Here is a 19,868-nt window from a genome sequence, read left to right as displayed (position 1 = left end):
ATGGGACCAAAAGCCAATAAATCCCCTGGACCTGATGGCCTACATTCTAGAGTATTATAAGAGTTAGCTGCAGAGATAGTGGATGCATTGGTTTTGATCTTCCAGAATTCCTGAGATTCTAGAACGGTAGTAAATGTAACTATGCTATTCAAGAAAGGAGGGAAAGAGAAAACAGGGAACTATAGGCCAGTTAGCCTGACATCAGTAGTACTGAAAAAGCAAGAATCTATTATTAAGGGCATGTGGAAAATCATAATACGATTAGGCAGAGTCAACACAGTATTATGAAACGGAAATAGTGTTTGACGAATCTATTAGAGTTTTTTGAGGGAGAAACTAGCAGAGTAGATAAGGAGGAACCAGTGGATGTAGTATATTTGGATTTTCAAAAGGCATTCGATAAGGTGTCGCACAACAGGTTGTTACACAAGATTAGGGCTCATGGGATGGGGGGGAATATATTAGCATGGATTGGTTGGCAAACAGAAAACAGAGAGTAGGAATAAATGGGTCATTTGCAGGTTAGCAGGTTGTAACTCATGGGATGCCGCAGGGATCGGTGCTTGGGCCTCAGCTATTTATAATCTATATCCATGGCTTAGGTTAAGGGACCGAGTGTAATGTATCCAAGTTTGTTGACTATACAAAGCTAGGTGGGGTAGTAAGCTGTGAAAAGGACGCAAAGAGTCTGCAAAAGGATATCGATGGGTTAAGAGAGTGGACAAGAAGGTGGCAGATGGAGTATAATGTCAGGAAATGTGAGGTTATTCACATTGGTAAGAAAAACTGAATATTTTTTAAAACGTGAGAAACTATTAAACATTGGTGTTCAGAGGGATTTGGGTGTTCTTGTACACGAAACACAGAAAGTTAACATACAGGTACAGCAAGCAATTAGGAAGGCAAATAGTATGTTGGCCTTTATTGCAAGGGGGTTGGAGTACAACAGTAAGGAAGTCTTGCTGTAACTGTACAGGGCTTTGGCAAGACCACACCTGGAGTACTGTGTGCAGTTTTGGTCTCCTTAGCTAAGAATGGATATGCTTGCCTTAGAGGCGGTGCATTGAAGGTTCACTGGATTGATTCCTGGGATGAGAGGGTTATCCTATGAGAAGAGATGGAGTAGAATGGGCCTATGCTCTCTGGAGTTTAGAAGAATCAATGAGATCACCTCACATTCTAAGTGGGCTTGACAGAGGAGATGCTGAGAGCATGTTTCCCCTGGCTGAAGAGTCTAGAACTAGGGGACATAGTCTCAGGATAAGGGGTCAGACATTTAAGACAGAGATGAGGAGGAGTTTCTTCACTCAGAGGGTTGTGAATATTTGGAATCCTCTACCCCAGAGGGCAGTGGATGCTCGTTGAATAAGTTCAAGGCTGAGATAGATAGATTTTTGGACTCTAAGGGAATCAAGGAATATGGGGATCAGGCCGGAAAGTGGAGTTGAGGTTGAAGATCAGCCATGATCTTAATGAATGGTGGAGCAGGCTTGAGGGGCCATTTGGCCGACTCCTGCTCCTATTTCTTATGTTCTTCTTTATAGAAGATTGCAATGAACGATGCTTGGTGCCACAAGGAATTAACTGAAAAACAATACTGCATGGAACTAATGCAATATTTTTAAAACTAGCTTGTGTGCCAGAAGCAGAACACATACCACATGTATACTTCCTAACGCAAGGTTTTCCAAACACGATAATATTAATCCTTCATAAGATACTGTTCCAGTTATTGCTCATCCTTGCTTCAGGCTTCACTTCAAAGCAGTCCCAACCTATGGTGTTCATAATAATTTCAGATAACCTAAGCATTAAATAAATAATCAGTTTAAAAACTTGTCTCAATATATATGGAATGTATGTGGATCTTTGTAGTGCCCAAACAATTTTTACATCTAAAACAATATATTGTGGCAACAGGACCATCACATCACAAACAGCACCAGTAATATGTATTTATTTATAATGGTTAACTGACCAAAGCCCTGTAGATATCAGCAATATACCCAGGAGATGGAGGAGGATAGTGAAATAGAAAAGATAGCCAAGAAAAGAATGGAGAAATAAAGAGCATATCTGTATTTAATTACCAACATCTCAATTGTTCCACATAGAATCTCTTAATTAGCATTTTTCCATCATAGACCAACAGGATGAATGTAACTTCCTTTCATAACTGCACCATATCTACATTTACAAAGTCATCAACACAGAACGCCTGTCAAACTCGTCCGAGAAAGAATGACTATGCATTCTAAAATACAATTAGAATTTTGTTTGCAACAAGCTATTGCGCAGCACAAAAAAAAGTTTTATTTCTCCAATGTAGTGAGTTTCCCCTCTTTTTGGCCTGTATTTTCACAGCAGGTTAGCAGGTCTGTTCGGCCAGCGATTGAGAGAGTAATTATACAAGAAAACAATCAACTTTAGTTTTTAACCCTCAAAGGACCAGTCACCGAATCTGTGGAGAAAATTGTGCATGTAGTTTTTTCAAACCAAGGCGAACTTTAACACGTATCCAGTAGGTCTCAGCTTACCTCAAACTCAGCATGTCTATGTATATCCTCTGCCCGCTGTCTGCTCAGGATAAACTCAGCCTCGTTTGCTACCCTCACCAGGTGGTCTTTCATGGTATGGCATAGCAGTCTATGCAGAAAAAAATAAATCTCAGAAGCAAATTCTCATCGAGCAAATATATGAAAATATAAACTTTTACTGAATACTCCTGCTATTTAAATTAACAAGCAAAATTCTATGAACATTCTTCCTTCATTTGACTAATATGCCTTGTATAGAATAGCAAAAGATACTTTTTTTTAGAAAAGTAGTGAGGAAATACATGCAGATTTTTTAAAAAAAAACAAAGACCTACAACTTGTACACAGTGTTCTGTACATAAAAGTATTTTCGTCATCTTAAAAAGACAACAGAACGTAAATACTCAAATACAAGCAGAAAAAGAAATATCATTTGCATACAGTCGAAGTTTTCAAATTTTATACAAGTAAAAATCTTTTCAAATTGATTAGATACAAATCTGATCTATCTAGCAAAAATTAGCACATTTATAAAAAGAACTTAGTCTGGTCTTCTACAGGAAAAATAAGCCCAACAATAAATCGCAATCCTTTTAAATTGGGACCTGGCATTTTTGAAACCTTTTGATTTTAAAAGGCACAGTTCATCAAGACAGAATGTACTTATAAATCTTTCTAAATGCTGCAGTTTCACCATTAGTTCCATTATTTAAAAAGTTCTGAACACTATGGTTTTTGAGAATCCACTTTCATAGTCTGGTAAATATAAATAAACAAGGATGGTTAATATGAAGTCAATCTCAAAAGCTAGTTTTATGTTGGCAAGGGTTTCAAGTGTGTTAGTAATCAAATTTAATTATTTTGATATCAATAAATTACTTAATTGCAAACAGCATTTTTTCCCAAATGTATTGTTTCTCCACTCATTTCTACCATCTGTCTCATGTTTGAATTACTATTCACATCTGGAATTGTAATGCACAGATTTTTATAAAAGGATATTTACCTGGGACAAGCACAACCTTAGATGAATACTGTCCGGCTGGGGGGGGGGGGGGGGGGGTGCGGCGGATGGAGAAAAGGGTGGGTGGGGGTGGGGATGAGGGGTAAAAGGATGAGTTCATCCAGAATCATAGAATGGTCACAGCACAAAAGGTGGCCATTCGGCCCATCGAGCCAGTGTCAGCTCTTAGTAAGAACAATACAGTTAGTATCAGCAGTGGTGACCATGAAACTACCGGATTGTCGTAAAAACCCATCTTGTTCATTAATGTCCTTGAGGGAAGGAACCCTGCTGTCCTTACCCGGTCTGGCCTATATGTGACACCAGAACCACAGCAATGTGGTTGGTTCTTAATCGCCCTCTGAAATGGCCGAGCAAGCCACTCAATTGTACAATCTTGCTACAAAAAGACATAAGAATAAAACCGGACAGATCACCTGGCATCGGACCACTAGGCACCGGGCACAACAAAGGCAAACCAAGCCCAGTTGACTCTGCAAAGTCCTCCTCACTAACATCTGGGGACTTGTGCCAAAATTGGGACAGCTGTCCCACAGACTAGTCAAGCAACAGCCTGACATAGCCATACTCACAGAATCATACCTTTCAGCCAACATCCCAGACTCCTCCATCACCATCTCTGGGTATGTCCTGTCCTACCGGTAGGACAGGCCCACCAGAGGTGGCAGTCAGGAGGGAGTGGCCCTGGAAGTCCTCAACATTGACTCCGGACCCCATGAAGTCTCATGGCATCAGGTCAAACATGGGCAAGGAAACCTCCTGCTGATTACCGCCTACCATCCTCCCTCAACTGACGAATCAGTACTCCTCCATGTTGAGCACCCCTTGGAGGAAGCACTGAGGGTAGCAAGGGCACAGAATGTACTCTGGGTGGGAGACTTCACCAAGAGTGGCTCGGTCACACCACGACTGACCGAGCTGGCCGAGTCTTGAAGGACATAACTGCCAGACCTGCGGCAGGCGGTGAGTGAACCAACACAAGGGAAAAACCTACTTGACGTCGTCCTCACCAATCTACTGGTCGCAGATGCATCTGTCCATGACAGTATTGATAGGAGTGACCACCACAGTCCTTCTGGAGATAAAGTCCCATCTTCACACTGAGAACACCGTCCATCGTGATTGTGTGGCACTCCTATCGTGCTAAATGGGGTAGATTCAGAACAGATCTAGCAGCTCAAAACTGGGCATGCATGAGGCGCTATGGGCTATCAGCAGCAGCAGAATTGCATTCCAGCACAATCTGTAACCTCATGGCCCGGCATATCCCCTCACTATCATTACCATCAAGCCAGGGATCAACCCTGGTTCAATGAGGAGTGTAGAAGAGCATGACAGGAGCAGCACCAGGCGTACCTAAAAATGAGGTGCCAAGCTTGTGAAGCTACGACACAGGACTACATGCATGCTAAACAGCGGAAACAGCATGATATATACAGAGCTAAGCGATTCCACAATCAACAGATCAGATCAAAGCTCTGCAGTCCTGCCACATCCAGTCGTGACAGTCGGTGGAAAATTAAACAACTAATGGGAGGAGGGCGGCTCAGTGAACATCCCCATCCTCAATGACGACAGAGCCCAGAAAAGACAAGGCTGAAGCGTTTGCAACCATCTTCAGCCAGAAGTGCTGAGCAGATGATCCATCTCGGCCTCCTCCCAAGATCCCCACCATCACAGAAGCCAGTCTTCAGCCAATTCGATTCAATCCACTTGATATCAAAAACAGCTGAGTGCACTAGATAAAACAAAAGGCTACAGGCCCTGAACATCCCGGCTGTAATACTGAAGACTTGTGCTCCAGAAATATCCACGCTTCTAGCCAAACTGTTCCAGTACAGCTACAACACTGGCATCTACCCGACAAAGTGGAAAATTGCCCAGGTATATCCTGTCCACAAAAAGCAGGACAAATCCAATCCGGCCAATTACCACCCCAGTCTACTCTCAATCATCAGCAAAGTGATAAAAGGCGGTTGTCGACAGTGCTATCAAGCAGCTCTTACTCACCAATAACCTGCTCACCGATGCTCCGTTTGGGTTCCGCCAGGACCACCCGGCTCCAGACCTCATTACAGCCTTGGTCCAAATGTGGACAAAAGAGCTGAATTCCAGAGGTGAGGTGAGAGTGACTGCCCTTGACATCAAGGCAGCATTTGAACGAGTGTGGCACCAAGGAGCCCTAGTAAAATTGAAGTCAATGGGAATCAGGGGGAGAACTCTCCAGTGGCTGGAGTCATACCTAGCACAAAGGAAGATGTGGAGATGCCGGTGATGGACTGGGGTTGACAATTGTAAACAATTTACAACACCAAGTTATAGTCCAGCAATTTTATTTTAAATTCACAAGCTTTCGGAGGCTTCCTCCTTCCTCAGGTGAACGTTGTTGGAAATGAAATCCTCGAAATGAAATCGCATTTATAAATCACAGAACAATGCTTGGTGATTACAGACAGTTTTTATAACTGCCCGTTGCCAAGGCAATTAGTGTGCAGACAGACAGGTGTTACCTGCGCGGTCTCCGAATATACAAATCACCAAAAAAAAAAGATAGAGAGGTAGAAACATAGAAAAGACAGCAACTGACCCGTTATATTAAAAACAGATAACATTTGTTCGCTGGTGGGGTAACGTGTAGCATGACATGAACCCAAGATCCCGGTTGAGGCCGTCCTCATGGGTGCGGAACTTGGCTATCAATTTCTGCTCGACGATTTTGCGTTGTCATGTGTCTCGAAGGCCGCCTTGGAGAACGCTTACCCGAAGATCGGTGGCTGAATGTCCTTGACTGCTAAAGTGTTCCCCGACTGGGAGGGAACCCTCCTGTTTGGTGATTGTTGCGCGGTGTCCGTTCATCCGTTGTCGCAGCGTCTGCATGGTCTCGCCAATGTACCATGCTCTGGGGCATCCTTTCCTGCAACGTATGAGGTAGACAACGTTGGCCGAGTCACAGGAGTATCAACCATGCACCTGGTGGGTGGTGTCCTCTCGTGTGATGGTGGTATCTGTGTCGATGATCTAGCATGTCTTGCAGAGGTTACCGTGGCAGGGTTGTGTGGTGTCATGGACGCTGTTCTCTTGAAAGCTAGGTAATTTGCTGCGAACGATGGTCTGTTTGAGGTTGGGTGGCTGTTTAAAGGCGAGTAGTGGAGGTGTGGGGATGGCCATAGCGAGGTGTTCGTCGTCATTGATGACATGTTGAAGGCTGCGGAGAACATGGCGTAGTTTCTCCGCTCCGGGGAAGTACTGGACGACAAAGGGTACTCTGTTGGTTGCGTCCCGTGTTAGTCTCCTGAGGAGGTCTATACGATTTTTCGCTGTGGCCCGTCGGAACTGTCGATCGATGAGTCGAGCGTCATATCCCATTCTTACTAGGGCGTCTTTCAGCGTCTGTAGGTGTCCATCGCGTTCCTCCTCATCTGAGCAGACCCTGCGTATTCGCAGGGCCTGTCCATAGGGGATAGCCTCTTTGACGTGGTTAGGGTGGAAGCTGGAAAAGTGGAGCATCGTGAGGTTGTCCGTGGGCTTGCGGTAGAGTGAGGTGCTGAGGTGCCCGTCTTTGATGGAGATTCGTGTGTCCAAGAAAGAAACTGATTCTGAGGAGTAGTCCATGGTGAGCTTGATGGTGGGATGGAACTTGTTGATGTTATCGTGTAGTCTCTTTAGTGATTCCTCGCCGTGGGTCCATAGAAAGAAAATGTCGTCGATGTATCTGGTGTAGTGTTGGTTGGAGGTCCTGTGCAGTGAAGAAGTCCTGCTCGAACTTGTGCATGAAAATGTTGGCGTATTGGGGTGCGAATTTGGCTGTTCCGTGTGTTTGGGTAAAGAACTGGTTATCGAAGGTGAAGACATTGTGATCCAGGATGAAGCGGATGAGTTGTAGGATGGCGTCCGGAGATTGGCTGTTGTTGGTGTTGAGTATTGATGCTGTCGCAGCGATGCCGTCATCGTGGGGGACACTGGTGTAGAGTGCCGAGACGTCCATCGTGGTGAGAAGTGTTCCTGGTTCAACTGGTCCGTGGGTACTGAGTTTTTGTAGGAAGTCTGTAGTGTCGCGACAGAAGCTGGGGGTTCCCTGTACGATGGGTTTCAGGATGCCCTCGATGTATCCAGAGAGGTTCTCACACAGGGTTCCGTTGCCTGATACGATAGGACGTCCGGGTGTGTTGGCTTTGTGTATCTTTGGGAGGCAGTAGATGGGATGAGAGTGCGTAGGATGCTTCGAAGGTCTGGATCGAAGGTCTTGATCAGTTTGTTGAGCTGGTGGGTGTGTTCTTTGGTCGGATCTGCGGGTAACCGTCTGTAGTGTTCCTGGTTGTCCAGTTGTCGGTATGCTTCTTTGCAATAGTCCGTTCTGTTCTGTATGACTATGGCTCCTCCTTTGTCCGCTGGTTTGATGACGATGTTGCGGTTGGTCTTGAGAGCGTTGATGGCGTTGATGGTCTTGAGAGCGTTGAAGGAAGATGGCTGTGGTTGTTGGAGGCCAATCATCTCAACTCCAGGACATTGCTGCAGGAGTTCCTCAGGGCAGTGTCCTAGACCCAACCATCTTCAGCTGCTTCATCAATGACCTTCCCTCCATAAGGTCAGAAGTGGGGATATTTGCTGATGATTGCACAGTGTTCAGTTCCATTCACAACCCTTCAGATAACGAAGCAGTCCGTGCTCGCATACAGCAAGACCTGGACAACATCCAGGCTTGGGCTGATAAGTGGCAAGTAACACTCGTGCCAGACAATGACCATCTCTAACAAGAGAGAGTCTAACCACCTCCCCATGACATTCAACGGCATTACCACAGTCAAATCCCCCACCATCAACATCCTGGGGGTCACCATTGACCAGAAACTTAACTGGACCAGCCACATAAATACTGTGGCTCCAAGAGCAGGTCAGAGGATCGGTATTCTGCGGGAAGTGACTTACCTTCTGACTCCCCAAAGCCTTTCCACCATCTACAAGGCACAAGTCAGGAGTTTGATGGAATACTCTCCACTTGCCTGGGTGAGTGCAGCTCCAACAACACTCAAGAAGCTTGACACCATCCAGGACAAAGCAGCCCACTTGAGTGGCACCCCATCCACCATCTTAAACATTCACTCCCTCCCGTACCGGCGCACTGTGGCTGCAGTATGTACCATCTACAAGATGCAATGCAGCAAAACTCCCCAAGGCTTCTTCAATAGCAACTCCCAAACCCTTGACCTCTCCCGCCTGGAAAGACAAGGGCAACAGGCGCATGGGAACACCACCTGCACGTTCCCCTCCAAGTCACACACCATCCTGACTTGGAAATATATCGCTGTTCCTTCATCGTTGCTGGGTCGAAATCCTAGAGCTCCCTACCAAACAGCACTGTGAGAGAACCTTCACCACACAGACTGCAGTGGTTCAAGAAGGCGGCTCACCACCACCTTCTCAAGCGCAATTCGGGATGGACAATAAATGCTGGCTTTGCCAGCAACGCCCACATCCCATGAATGATTTTTTTTTAAAGTCCCATTCCCCAGCTCTTTCCCCGTAGCCCTGCAAATTTTTTCCCTTCGAGTATTTATCCAATGCTTTTTTGAAAGCCACAATTGAATCTGCTTTCAGGCAGCGCATTCCAGATCATAACTACTCACTGCGTATAAAAGTTTTTCCGCATGTTGCCTTTGGTTCTTTTGCCAATCACCTTAAATCTGTGTCCTCTGGTTCTCGACCCTTTCCGCCAATGAGAACAGTTTCTCTTTATTTACTTCATCTAAACCCTTCATGATTTTGAACACCTCTATCAAATCTCCTCTCAACCTTCTCTGCCCTAAAGGGAACAAACCCAGCTTCTCCAGTCTATCCACGTAACTGAAGTCTCTCATCCCTGGAACCATTCTAGTAAATCTTTTTTGAACCCTCTTTAAGGCCTTCAGATCCGTCCTAAAGTGCGGTGCCCAGAATTGGACACAATACTCCAGTTGTGGCCGAACCAGTGTTTTATAAAGGTTCAATATAACTTCCTTGCTTTTGTACTCTATGCCTCTGTTTATAAAGCCCAGGATCCCGTATGCTTTTTTAAACCACTTTCTCAACCTGTCCTGCCACCTTCAAAGGATTGTGCATATATACCCCCAGGTTTCTCTGTTCCTTCACCCCCTTTAGAATTGTACCATTTAGTTTATATTGCCTCTCCTCGTTCTTCCTGCCAAAATGTATCATTTCGCACTTCTCTGCGTTAAATTTCATCTAAGAAATCAGGCCCCTGTATCGTCCTTGCTCTTGGCCAAATTCTGCATGTTAGCCTACATGCCTTTTTGGTATAGAAAACCACAGAATGAAGAATAGTCCAGCCCTCTTAAGAGTCAGGAAGACTTTGGTTACTTTTCATTTGGTTCGAGAGAGGAAAGGCAATTGACTCATGCCGACACAGGTTAATTTCACAATGAGCATTTACAAAACCACTGAGACTTCAAAAAAAACATACATAATTATCCCCACAATGCAAGAGCTGTTTGTCAGCACTACCATAAGTACTTTCAAAATTAGTTTTACTATAGCAATGTTAGTTATCCGAATAGCCACATTCATCTCCGAACTGCCATTACAGAATTTCCCACCAAAGAACTGTTTTTTCTCCAACTGATTTGGTATTGATGGAGGGAGATATTGCATAGCAGCTGATTATAAACTTCGGTCCAAGGATGATAAGTGGAGTGCTCATTCGATCTGCGATCAAGTTACTTAAAAACATAATGCATGATATTTTTTGAAATACTAAAATCTTTAATACTGGACTGATTTTAACTTGTCTAACTACATAGCTGAAATCAGCTGTACAGGACACCACTACCAGTACACTATTGCTTCTTCAACTAGGTCTTCTCAACAAGGAACCAAAATGTGTTTTTTCATGAAAATACAGCAGCACTCAAAAGGGCAAAATAGCCTCAGTAAAGACAAAATACTGCAGTTCATACAGGTGTATTTCTGTACAAATTATACCAATCCTTATTTTTTCCAAAAGATAACATTTTACTCCCAGTGGTCAATGCAGGTATTTTTAAAGCAAAATCTGCAGGGTTTTACATTCATCTGAAGTGAAAAACAAAATTTGAAATTATTCCCACATAGAAGAAAACAAACTGGGATCTCCGCCGGCCTATTGGGTAGGAACATAGGAATAGAAGTGAGCCATTCTGCCCCTGGAGCTTGTTCCACCATTCAATTAGATCATGGCTGATTTTTACTTCTACTCCATTTACCTGCCTTTGTTTCATATCCCTTGATACCCTTACCCAACAAAAATCGATTGATCTCAGTCTTGAAAATATCAATTGACACAGCATTCACAGCCTTTTGGGGGAAGAGAGTTCCAGATTTTTATTACCCTTAGTGAAAAAGGGCTTACTGATTTCACCTCTAAATGGCCTAGCTCTATTTTTAAGATTATGCCCGCTTGTTTGAGTTTCCCCACCAGAACCAAGCTTTTCTGTAATTACCCTATTAAATCCCTTCATCATTTTAAAACCTCGACAAAATCACCCTTCAACCTTCTAAACTCAAGGGAATACAAACTAAGTGCATGCAACCTGAACACATAATTTAACTCTAAGCCCTAGTATCATTCTGCTGAATCTGCACTATACCCCCTCCAAGGCCAATTTATCTTTCCTGACCAGTAATCCAGGTGAGGTCTGACCAAAGCTCTGTACAACTGAAGCATTTTTGTATTCCAACCACCTTGAGATAAAGGGCAACATTCCAGTAGCCTTTTTGTACCTGTGCACTAGCTTTTAGTGATGCGTACATGGATATCTAAATCCCTTCGCTCCTCCACAGCTCCTAGTCTCTCACCATCAAGAAATTATTCCAATTTCTCTTTCTCAGATCCAAAGTGGATGACTTCACACTTCCCCACATTGAACTCCAACTGCCATACTTTTGCCCACTCACTTACTCTGTCTACGTCCCTTTATTAAGCTCATCCAAAACTCTGCATGCCCACATCCTAACTCGGAACAAGTCCCATTCACCCATTATCCCTGTGCTTGCTGACCTACATTGGCTCCCGGTCTCCAAGCGGCTCCATTTTAAAATTCTCATCTTCGTGTCCAAATCCCTCCATGGTCTCATCTCTCCCTATCTCTAACCTCCTCCAGCCCTACAACCTACCGAGAACTCTGCGTTCCTCCAATTCTGGCCTTTTGTGCATTCTCTACTTCCTTCGTCCCAACATTGACGGCCGTGCCTTCAGCTGTCTAGGCCCTAAGCTCTGGAATTTCCTACCTAAACCTCTCTGCCTCTTCATCTCTCTCTCCTCCTTTAAGACCCTCCTTAAACTTACCTCTTTGATCAAGCTTTTGGTCACCTGTCCTAATATCATCATCTATGGCTCTGTCAATTTTGGTCTGATTATACTCCTAGGGACATTTTATTACGTTAAAGGCGCTATATAAATGCAAGTTGTTGTTTTGTAACTTCCTGCTCCCATCTACGCAATTTACTGTTCCTCCTAACATGGTGTCATCTGCAAAGTTGGATATTCTATTGGATATTGTCTATTCTTTCATCCAAGTCATTACTATATGTGGTGAAAAGCTGAGGCCCCAGTTCATCCCTGGGGAACACCATTTGCCACATGCCACCAATCAGAGAACATTCCCTTTATCCCTACTCTCGTCTCCTAACTCCCACCAATTACCAACCCATGTCACAAGGTTACCTCCAATTCAATGCACTTTCATTTTTGCTAATTTCTTGCACAGAATCTTACCAAATGCCTACTGTAAGTCCATATAGACAACGTCCATAAACATTCCCCTATCCACCATGCTGGTCCCCGCCTCATAAGATTCAATTAGATTAGTCAGGCATGATGTATAGTGCAAGTTTTACACAACAGTAGAATTTCGATTATTTGCCATAATGGAAGACACCCATTCTCCCAGTGGATAATTGAAATCGGCAGATAATGAGGAATCCCCAAATTATATTACCAATTACTGCCCCGAATTTTGAATGCGCTGCCTCTGCCCACCCACCTGCCTTGGCGCTCTCCAGTCAAACTCCTCTCCTGTTGGAAAGTCAATTGTTGCTGGAACAAGCTGGTATTATATTCAACATGTACTGCACCCACTGGCATAGAAGCCAGTTTAAACCTCTGTTGAGGCTGCCAACAACAACAATGGAGCTGAGTGGATGCTGCCTTTAGCTCGGGAGTGATGGGTGAAGTTGGGGAGTATTCTTGGCCAGCTCTCAAGTCTGTGGCAGGCCCAGCAGCTGATTAACAGGGAGACATGGGGTGTTCTGAGTCAGTAGATCAGATTATTGATAACAGCTGAACTTACCAGGAGCAGATTTATTTAGGTTTATATAGTGCCTTTCACACAAAAAAAACCTTCCAGTTTACTTTACCAGAGATCAAAGGGTTCCCAGTAGGAAATGCCATAGAAATTACAGTAGATTACCAAAGTCTGAATCACAAAGGTAGATTTTGAGGAGGTTTTTGAAACCAGTGTGCTCGGTGACAAGGTAGAGAGGGAAAAGTTCAAATTCAGGCATGTGATGACTAAAGGTTCTGGCACTGAAACGAGTGAGGGGATTCTAACAGTAGACTAGTCAGAAGAACTGAGGGAGAGAGCTGGTGTTGTAAGATTCCTTACATTTGTCCACCCCAGTCCATCACCGGCATCTCCACATCATGGCTACTATCGACACCACAAACTGCCGGCTCACAGTGGAGAGGATCTCCAAGAAGATCGCGCATATCGACACAGACATCAAGTTATATATGCGGTACCTTCCATGGAATCCCACACTCACCTGACGAAGGAGAAAGTCTCCTAAAGCTTGTGATTTTCAAATAAAACTGTTGGACTATAACCTGGTGTTGTAAGATTCCTTACACTTTACTGAGCCACTATTTCCAGCCCTGACTTCCACTCTCTAAAGACTGCTGCAGACCATGGACAGTAAGTTAAAACAATCAAATAGCTCCAACTCGATATAAAAGTCAGAAAGGATTATAAAAAAGGATTCCCATAATTAGGATAAATTACACTTTCTACTGCCTACCTTCATCTCTCTTTTTTACTGATGCACAGTAATCTCGAAATACTGTGATTATGCATTTCAGCTCACTTTCTCCAAGAAAATATCAATTCCACATCATCTCCAACCTGTAAATGCACTGTGTCATTCAGTACAGATGTATAAAGACCAAGAACGTGCCAGGTTTAATCACAAATCTGTGCTCAGTTAGAAGATCTTAGGTGGGACAGCAGTAGGGCGTATTTCTCAGAGTCCCCTTCTAGGGAATTTAGGGAAGTTGGGTGGGAGAAAAAAAGAGAGAAATCACCTAGGATTCCCACTCATTAAAGGATTTCCTGCTGACCCTCACCACTTTGTACACTTCACAAATTTAAACTTAATGCTTTAAACTACTTTTAATTACTAAACTCAACACTGTTATAATGAAAATCTCAGTGAAAAATATCTAGTTTCAATCCAGTCAACAATCATCCAAATGGTTTGACACAGTGACACTCTTCTTATGGGACATATAAATGACAGGTTGGAAGTTTCACTCCTGACCTTTAAGGAACATTAATTCCTGATTTCAAAAGGAGTCAATAAAAGCAGCAGATCCTGCAACATACATCCTGAAAACCAGAAAACTTTTCTTTTTAAAACCAATAGTAACATTCCTTTAACATTCTAAACCAATTTCACAATGACACATGCTTTCTTGCATTTGTAGAAGATGAGAGGAATTATCAAACATAATTTGAAACATAGGAAAGTATAGGACTGGAAAAGAAAAGGCAGACAATCTGGCCAATCTCAAAAATGAATACTTTCAATCATTCACTCTCTCAAATATCTACCCAATTCTCCCTTAAATTGTGCTATACTGCTTCCACTGCCTTCCTGGGCAGTCCATACCACACGTTCACCACCCTCTTTCCAAGCTGAAGTTCACGTCCCCTGAATCTAAAACTCGTGCCAATCTCAAACATATTATCTCAACATGGAAGAATATGCCACCATGATTTCCAAGATTATTTTCTAGCAAACATTCCACAAGAAATATGCCTCCATTTTTCTAAATATCTCTGAATTTCAAAGAGAAGCCAGCACTCTCTCTCCCATTCAAGTATCTCATGAGATCTGTAGCCACTTGCTGTGGAAGTGTTGGAAATGACCACCCACTTTAGTCCCTCCAGCAGCGGCATGCACTAGTGTGGAATCACTAGATGGCAGAGGATGACACACAGCTACAGGTTTCTATTCCGTGCTGACCTGTGTCAGTGTTTAGGCAGTAGTCCTAATCCCAAGTGTCTGCCCTGTTTCCATATCCCTTTAATCCTTAACCATCCCAATGGGTTTCTTCCCTGCAAGGTAACAATCTAGGATGCACTCAACCATACATTTGGTTATCTAATGCTCAGTCACCAGCGTCCCTCAGGTTCTTGTACCATAACAAATAAATATCTAAATTACTCTGTGCAAAAGACATAACAGCTTAAGGCTCTACAAGCAACCACAAAGAGAAAATGACATTCCAGTTCTCAATTGTGTGGTAACTGGTAAAATAAGGAAACCATTTCTTGACCCAAATGAAGCCAAGAAATGGCCTTAGGTAAAATCTATTGGTGAGACCCATTGGCCATCCTGTCAGAATGCCACGTCAAATATGACTGATCTACAAGAAGAGCTTGAAGCTCCCCAATTCTTTGAGTCCAAACAAAACAGCTTTCCAAGGAAGAAATTCGAACAATATGTACATTAATTTGCTGAGAACTAAACAGAGTTCCCAATTGGGAACTAGTGCAGGTTTAGTTGGCACATTTTCCATACAGCTTGCAAAAAAAAAAACCTCAACAGATGATTCCCTAAGATTCCAAATGCAACATGAACACAAACCTGTGCTGTACCTAGTAAGATACTAAGAGCTAGGTTTTAAACCAACACAAACACATGCTGGAGATTCTTCAGCATATATGGTGCATCACACATGTTAGGCCCAACTAATTTAGTAGACCACTGCATAAGCTTTTTCCATTTTGTGTTATATGCTCTGTTAGATGATGTCCTGCAGGAACTAATCAAAATATCTAGCACTGAGGACAGACGACACTGATACAACGGACATCATTTTCCAATAACCAGGCCGTGCACCAGAAAGTGACTGGGTTTGAACACAATTTTTGACTCCCTGCCAAACCCCCTCTTGCCCCCAGTTGCAAGAGGAGATCCCTTGTATGAAGCAGTAGGATTCTGCCTCTGCTCATTTCCACGATATCAAAGAACCATGGTTTGCAGAACTTTCAACGTCTGCTCATGTCTTCTGAGCTATCCGTAAAATCAGACAAAACAGAAGAAATGGATAAAGAAACCTTTCACGTGCAGGGAAAGGAGGCACCTTCCAATCCCCAACTAAACATGGCGTCTTCCTTGATCAGAAACACCTGAAGCCAATGGATGTCTGGATAAGCAAACAGTTCTTTCTCAGGCATCCTCAATGTCTGAAAAAAAGTTCTCAACTACCTCAAGAATATGAATCTGCAGATTGCCATTCTGTAATACAGGGAAGGTAAAAATGTATCACCAGATTTGGGAAAGGATGAGGAGAGCTCTTGGAGTAGAGGATTAAGAGGTCAAGCAATTATGCTGCAAGGGGAAGACTGCTTTTTGTGCAGTTGTTCAAGGCCTGACTTCTGTCCTAGGCTCAGGGAGCGATGTCCATCCAAGGATGGAGCAGAGAATCAGTCTTATTTTTTCTTCTTTAATTTGCTGCTTCTTCCATGTTTCTATTTGGTGGATTAAAGAGGGGAAATGTAGGGTTTTAATAGGACTTAATTGTAATATTTATACTACATTTTATGATGTTGATGTTTCATATTGAGCTGGGTAACAGCTTATGATTTAATTGTTAAATGTTTATTATTGTAGTTTTTAGTTTATTATTAAAAAAAATTGGCTTTGCAACTGGTGACTTATATAAAGGATTTGCTCAGTCTCAGTGAAGCTTGAAAACTGAATCTATTTCAGAATTACATGGTGATAAATTGTAAGTATCTACTCAGACATTTGTGATCATGGTCCATAGGGATGCATTCATCAATAATCTCATAAAAACTACCCAATGGAGTCAGCACATGATCTGCAGACGGTGCATGGAAGCTTTGCTGGTTGTAGCATTAAATGCCTCTATTTATTCAGAGCTCTAAAAATACACCATTGATCTTTTTGTCACTATCTTCCTCTTCTCCCCCTTCAAGGGATGTCTTATTCCCAACCACGTGTAGATTGATATGGTTTGTTCTAAAGCAGGACATTGGATCTTTCTTGGTTATGGGGTTCTTGTCTTTCCTATTAACAATGGGGATCGAGGCTCATTGATTCTGCCAACTCACTCGAAATCTTGACTGAAAAATGGCAGCACAGGAAGGCACAGTGATGTGTTATTCCTGCAAGATGTGGGAGTCTCAAGCACACGTTTGTAGGAAGTGTCAGCAACTCGCAATGCTTGACCTCAGAACTTGAAAAAGAGATGGAGACAATCTGACACATCAGGTAGAGAGAGCAGTTTTTGGAGCAAGAGTTTGAGAGGGTAGTCACACTGATAGAGATAGGGAGTAGGCAGTGGAGGAGGCAAGATGAGTGATTGTGTCAGAGTTGTGGGAAAGGGGGAAAGGAAAAATTAGAATAGGAGTGCCCCGAGTAACATTTGCTCTCAAAACAGATTTGAAGCTCCAGCATCCTCTAGGAAAATGAGAATTCTAGACTGGGCCATCAAATAAATGCCAATAGTACCAAACAACATGAAATGGCTCTTGGGGTGAGGGAGATTAGCAACACACCTAAAAATGCATTAGTGATGGGGATTCAATAGTTATAGGGGCTGAAACAATCTTGTGTCCAAACCAAAGTTCCCAGATGCTTTGTTACCTCCCAAGTGCCTGGTTGAGGGACATATCGAATAGACTGGAAAAGATGCCTTTAACTAGAATTAAAGGCATGAGCAATCAACACTGTGATTTATGCCATGGCAATTCTTTCATTTTATAGAATCAAAAAAATTACAGCAGAGGCAATTCCATCTGGTTCATTACTCCGATACTAGCCCTTCAACTTAAGTGTCGTTGAATCCCATGTCCCTGTCCTTTCTCTATCATTTGATAGTCTTCTTTTTCAAATACTTATCCAATCCTCTTTTAAATGATGTTATTGCCTCTGCCTCCTGTGATAAAGCATACTATGCTCCAATAACTCTGTGAAAAAAATGTTGTTAACTTCACTCTTCATTCTTCTGGTGACAATCCTGAGTCTGTGTTACACTACCAATTCACCAACCAATAGAAATTATCATTCACTATTTACCCTTTCAAAATGTTAAACAGTTTTGAAAACCTCTATTATATCCCCCTTAATCTTCTCTGTTCCAATGAAAGAAATATAAATTTTCAGTGAGGTGGGGTGTTAAGTTTAAGTATTACTAACTTCCTTCAAATATATCCCTTTATTGGTTCAGCAATCACAGAAATGAAATTCATCAATGTCATTTTGTTAAATATTTGTTTTCTGAATATGGACAACATTGGTAAGGCTCATCCCTAGTTGCCCTGAGATGATGGTAGCAATGGGGCTTCGCCTTGAACCGCTGCATTCCTTGTGGTGGTGGTTCTCCTGCAATGGTGGTGTTAGGTAGGCAATTCCAAAACACTGACCCAGCAACAATGAAGGAACAGATGTCCAAGTTAGGATGATGTGTGACTTGGAGGCAATGGTATTCCCATGACATTGTTCCTCGTGTCCTTCCTAGTGGTAGAGGTCACGAGGGAACATAGGAACAGGAATAGGCCATTCAGCCCCTCGAGTCTGTTCTGCCATTCAATTAGATCATGGCTGATCTATACCTCAACTCCATTTACCTGCGTTTGATTCACATCCCTTGATACCCTTAGCTAACAAAGATCTGTTGAACTTAGTCTTGAAAATTTTAATTGACACAGCATCCACAGCCTTTTGGGGGAAAGAATTCCACATTTTCAATACTGTGTGTGTGAAAAAGTGCTTTGCGATTTCACACCTGAATGGTCTCGCTCTAATTTTAAGATTGTGCCCCCAAGTTCTGGATCCCCTACCAGAGGAAATAGCTTCTCTGTATCTACCCTATCTAATCCCTTTATCATTTTAAACACCTAAATTAGATCACCTCTCAACCTTCTAAACTCAAGGGAATACAACCCAAGTTTATGCAACCTGTCCTCATAACTTAACCCTTTAAGCTCCCGTATAATTTTGGTCAATCTGCGCTGTAGCTCCGCCAAGGCCAATACATCATTCACAACGTGCAGTGCCCAGAACCGAAAAAAGAATGGGCGAAAGATGCTATCAAATAATCTCGGTAAGTTGCTGCAGTCCATCCTGCAGATCATAACTGCAACTACAGTGCACCAGTAATGGTGGAGATTGAGTCCAGTGGCAGGGCATCGATGAAGCAAACTGCTTAGTCCTGAATGGTGTCAAGCTTTTTGTGTTATTGCAGCTGCACTTACATAGGCGAGTGGTAAGTATTCAATCATATTCCTGATTTGAGCGTATAGATAGTGAATAGACTTCGAGAGATCAGGAAGTGAAATACTCATTGCAGAGCACCCAACCTCTGCCCTGCTCTTGTAGCCAGTGTTGACATGGCTAGTTGAGTTAAGCTTCTGATTAATGGAGACCCCCAAGGTGTTGATGGTGGGGGCTTGGTGATGGTGGTGTCATCAGAGGTCAAGAGAAATGGCTGGGCTTTTCTTGTTCAAGATGGTCACTACAAATGTTAATGTTTCAAATAGTTGTTTATAACACCTGACAATAATTTGAATCACAATCCCATTGGTTGGTTGAAATATAATGATATGAACTGCCTTTGCATTTCACGGAACCCATAATTTGATCAAAATCGACCAAGTTTTTGAAAATCCTTCCTAATATCTCTTTGGCTCAGTGGGAAAGCTCGGAATATTTTTTTCTATATTTACGGTGCTGTATAAATACAAGTTCTTGTTTCTGCAGCAAAAGCTACTGGTGCATTGGCCCACACTCACTTAATCTACATTACTCACTTAATCTACATTGACAGCTACAGACAAAGGAAGCAATTGAACATCTTTTTAATCTTCAGTGATATTTGTATATAAAACATGCACATCTCAGGATCAAAACTCATTGTACAATTATCTCCCTTGGAAGGACTGAGTGTAATCTACCTTGATTTAAACATAATTCCATGGTCAGTTCTGGCATTTTCTCAGTGCTAACAGATTCTTGGGACCAAGAAG

At 42.8% G+C, this 19,868-nt stretch overlaps 1 protein-coding gene across 1 annotated transcript in view; it reads right to left on the bottom strand.

Moving 5' to 3' along the window:
* The window catches only part of lrba (LPS-responsive vesicle trafficking, beach and anchor containing), a 753,934-nt gene that overhangs the window by 436,678 nt on the left and 297,388 nt on the right, over positions 1 to 19,868 (bottom strand). Inside the window, exon 35 of the mRNA XM_067992149.1 lies at positions 2,538 to 2,646. Within this exon, the coding sequence (XP_067848250.1) occupies positions 2,538 to 2,646 (109 nt within the window). The remainder of the gene's footprint in view (positions 1 to 2,537; positions 2,647 to 19,868) is intronic.

This window comes from Heptranchias perlo, chromosome 1 (assembly GCF_035084215.1).
Source record: "Heptranchias perlo isolate sHepPer1 chromosome 1, sHepPer1.hap1, whole genome shotgun sequence".
NCBI classification, from domain to species: Eukaryota; Metazoa; Chordata; class Chondrichthyes; order Hexanchiformes; family Hexanchidae; genus Heptranchias; species Heptranchias perlo.
This window is presented reverse-complemented; position numbering and strand designations above follow the sequence as displayed.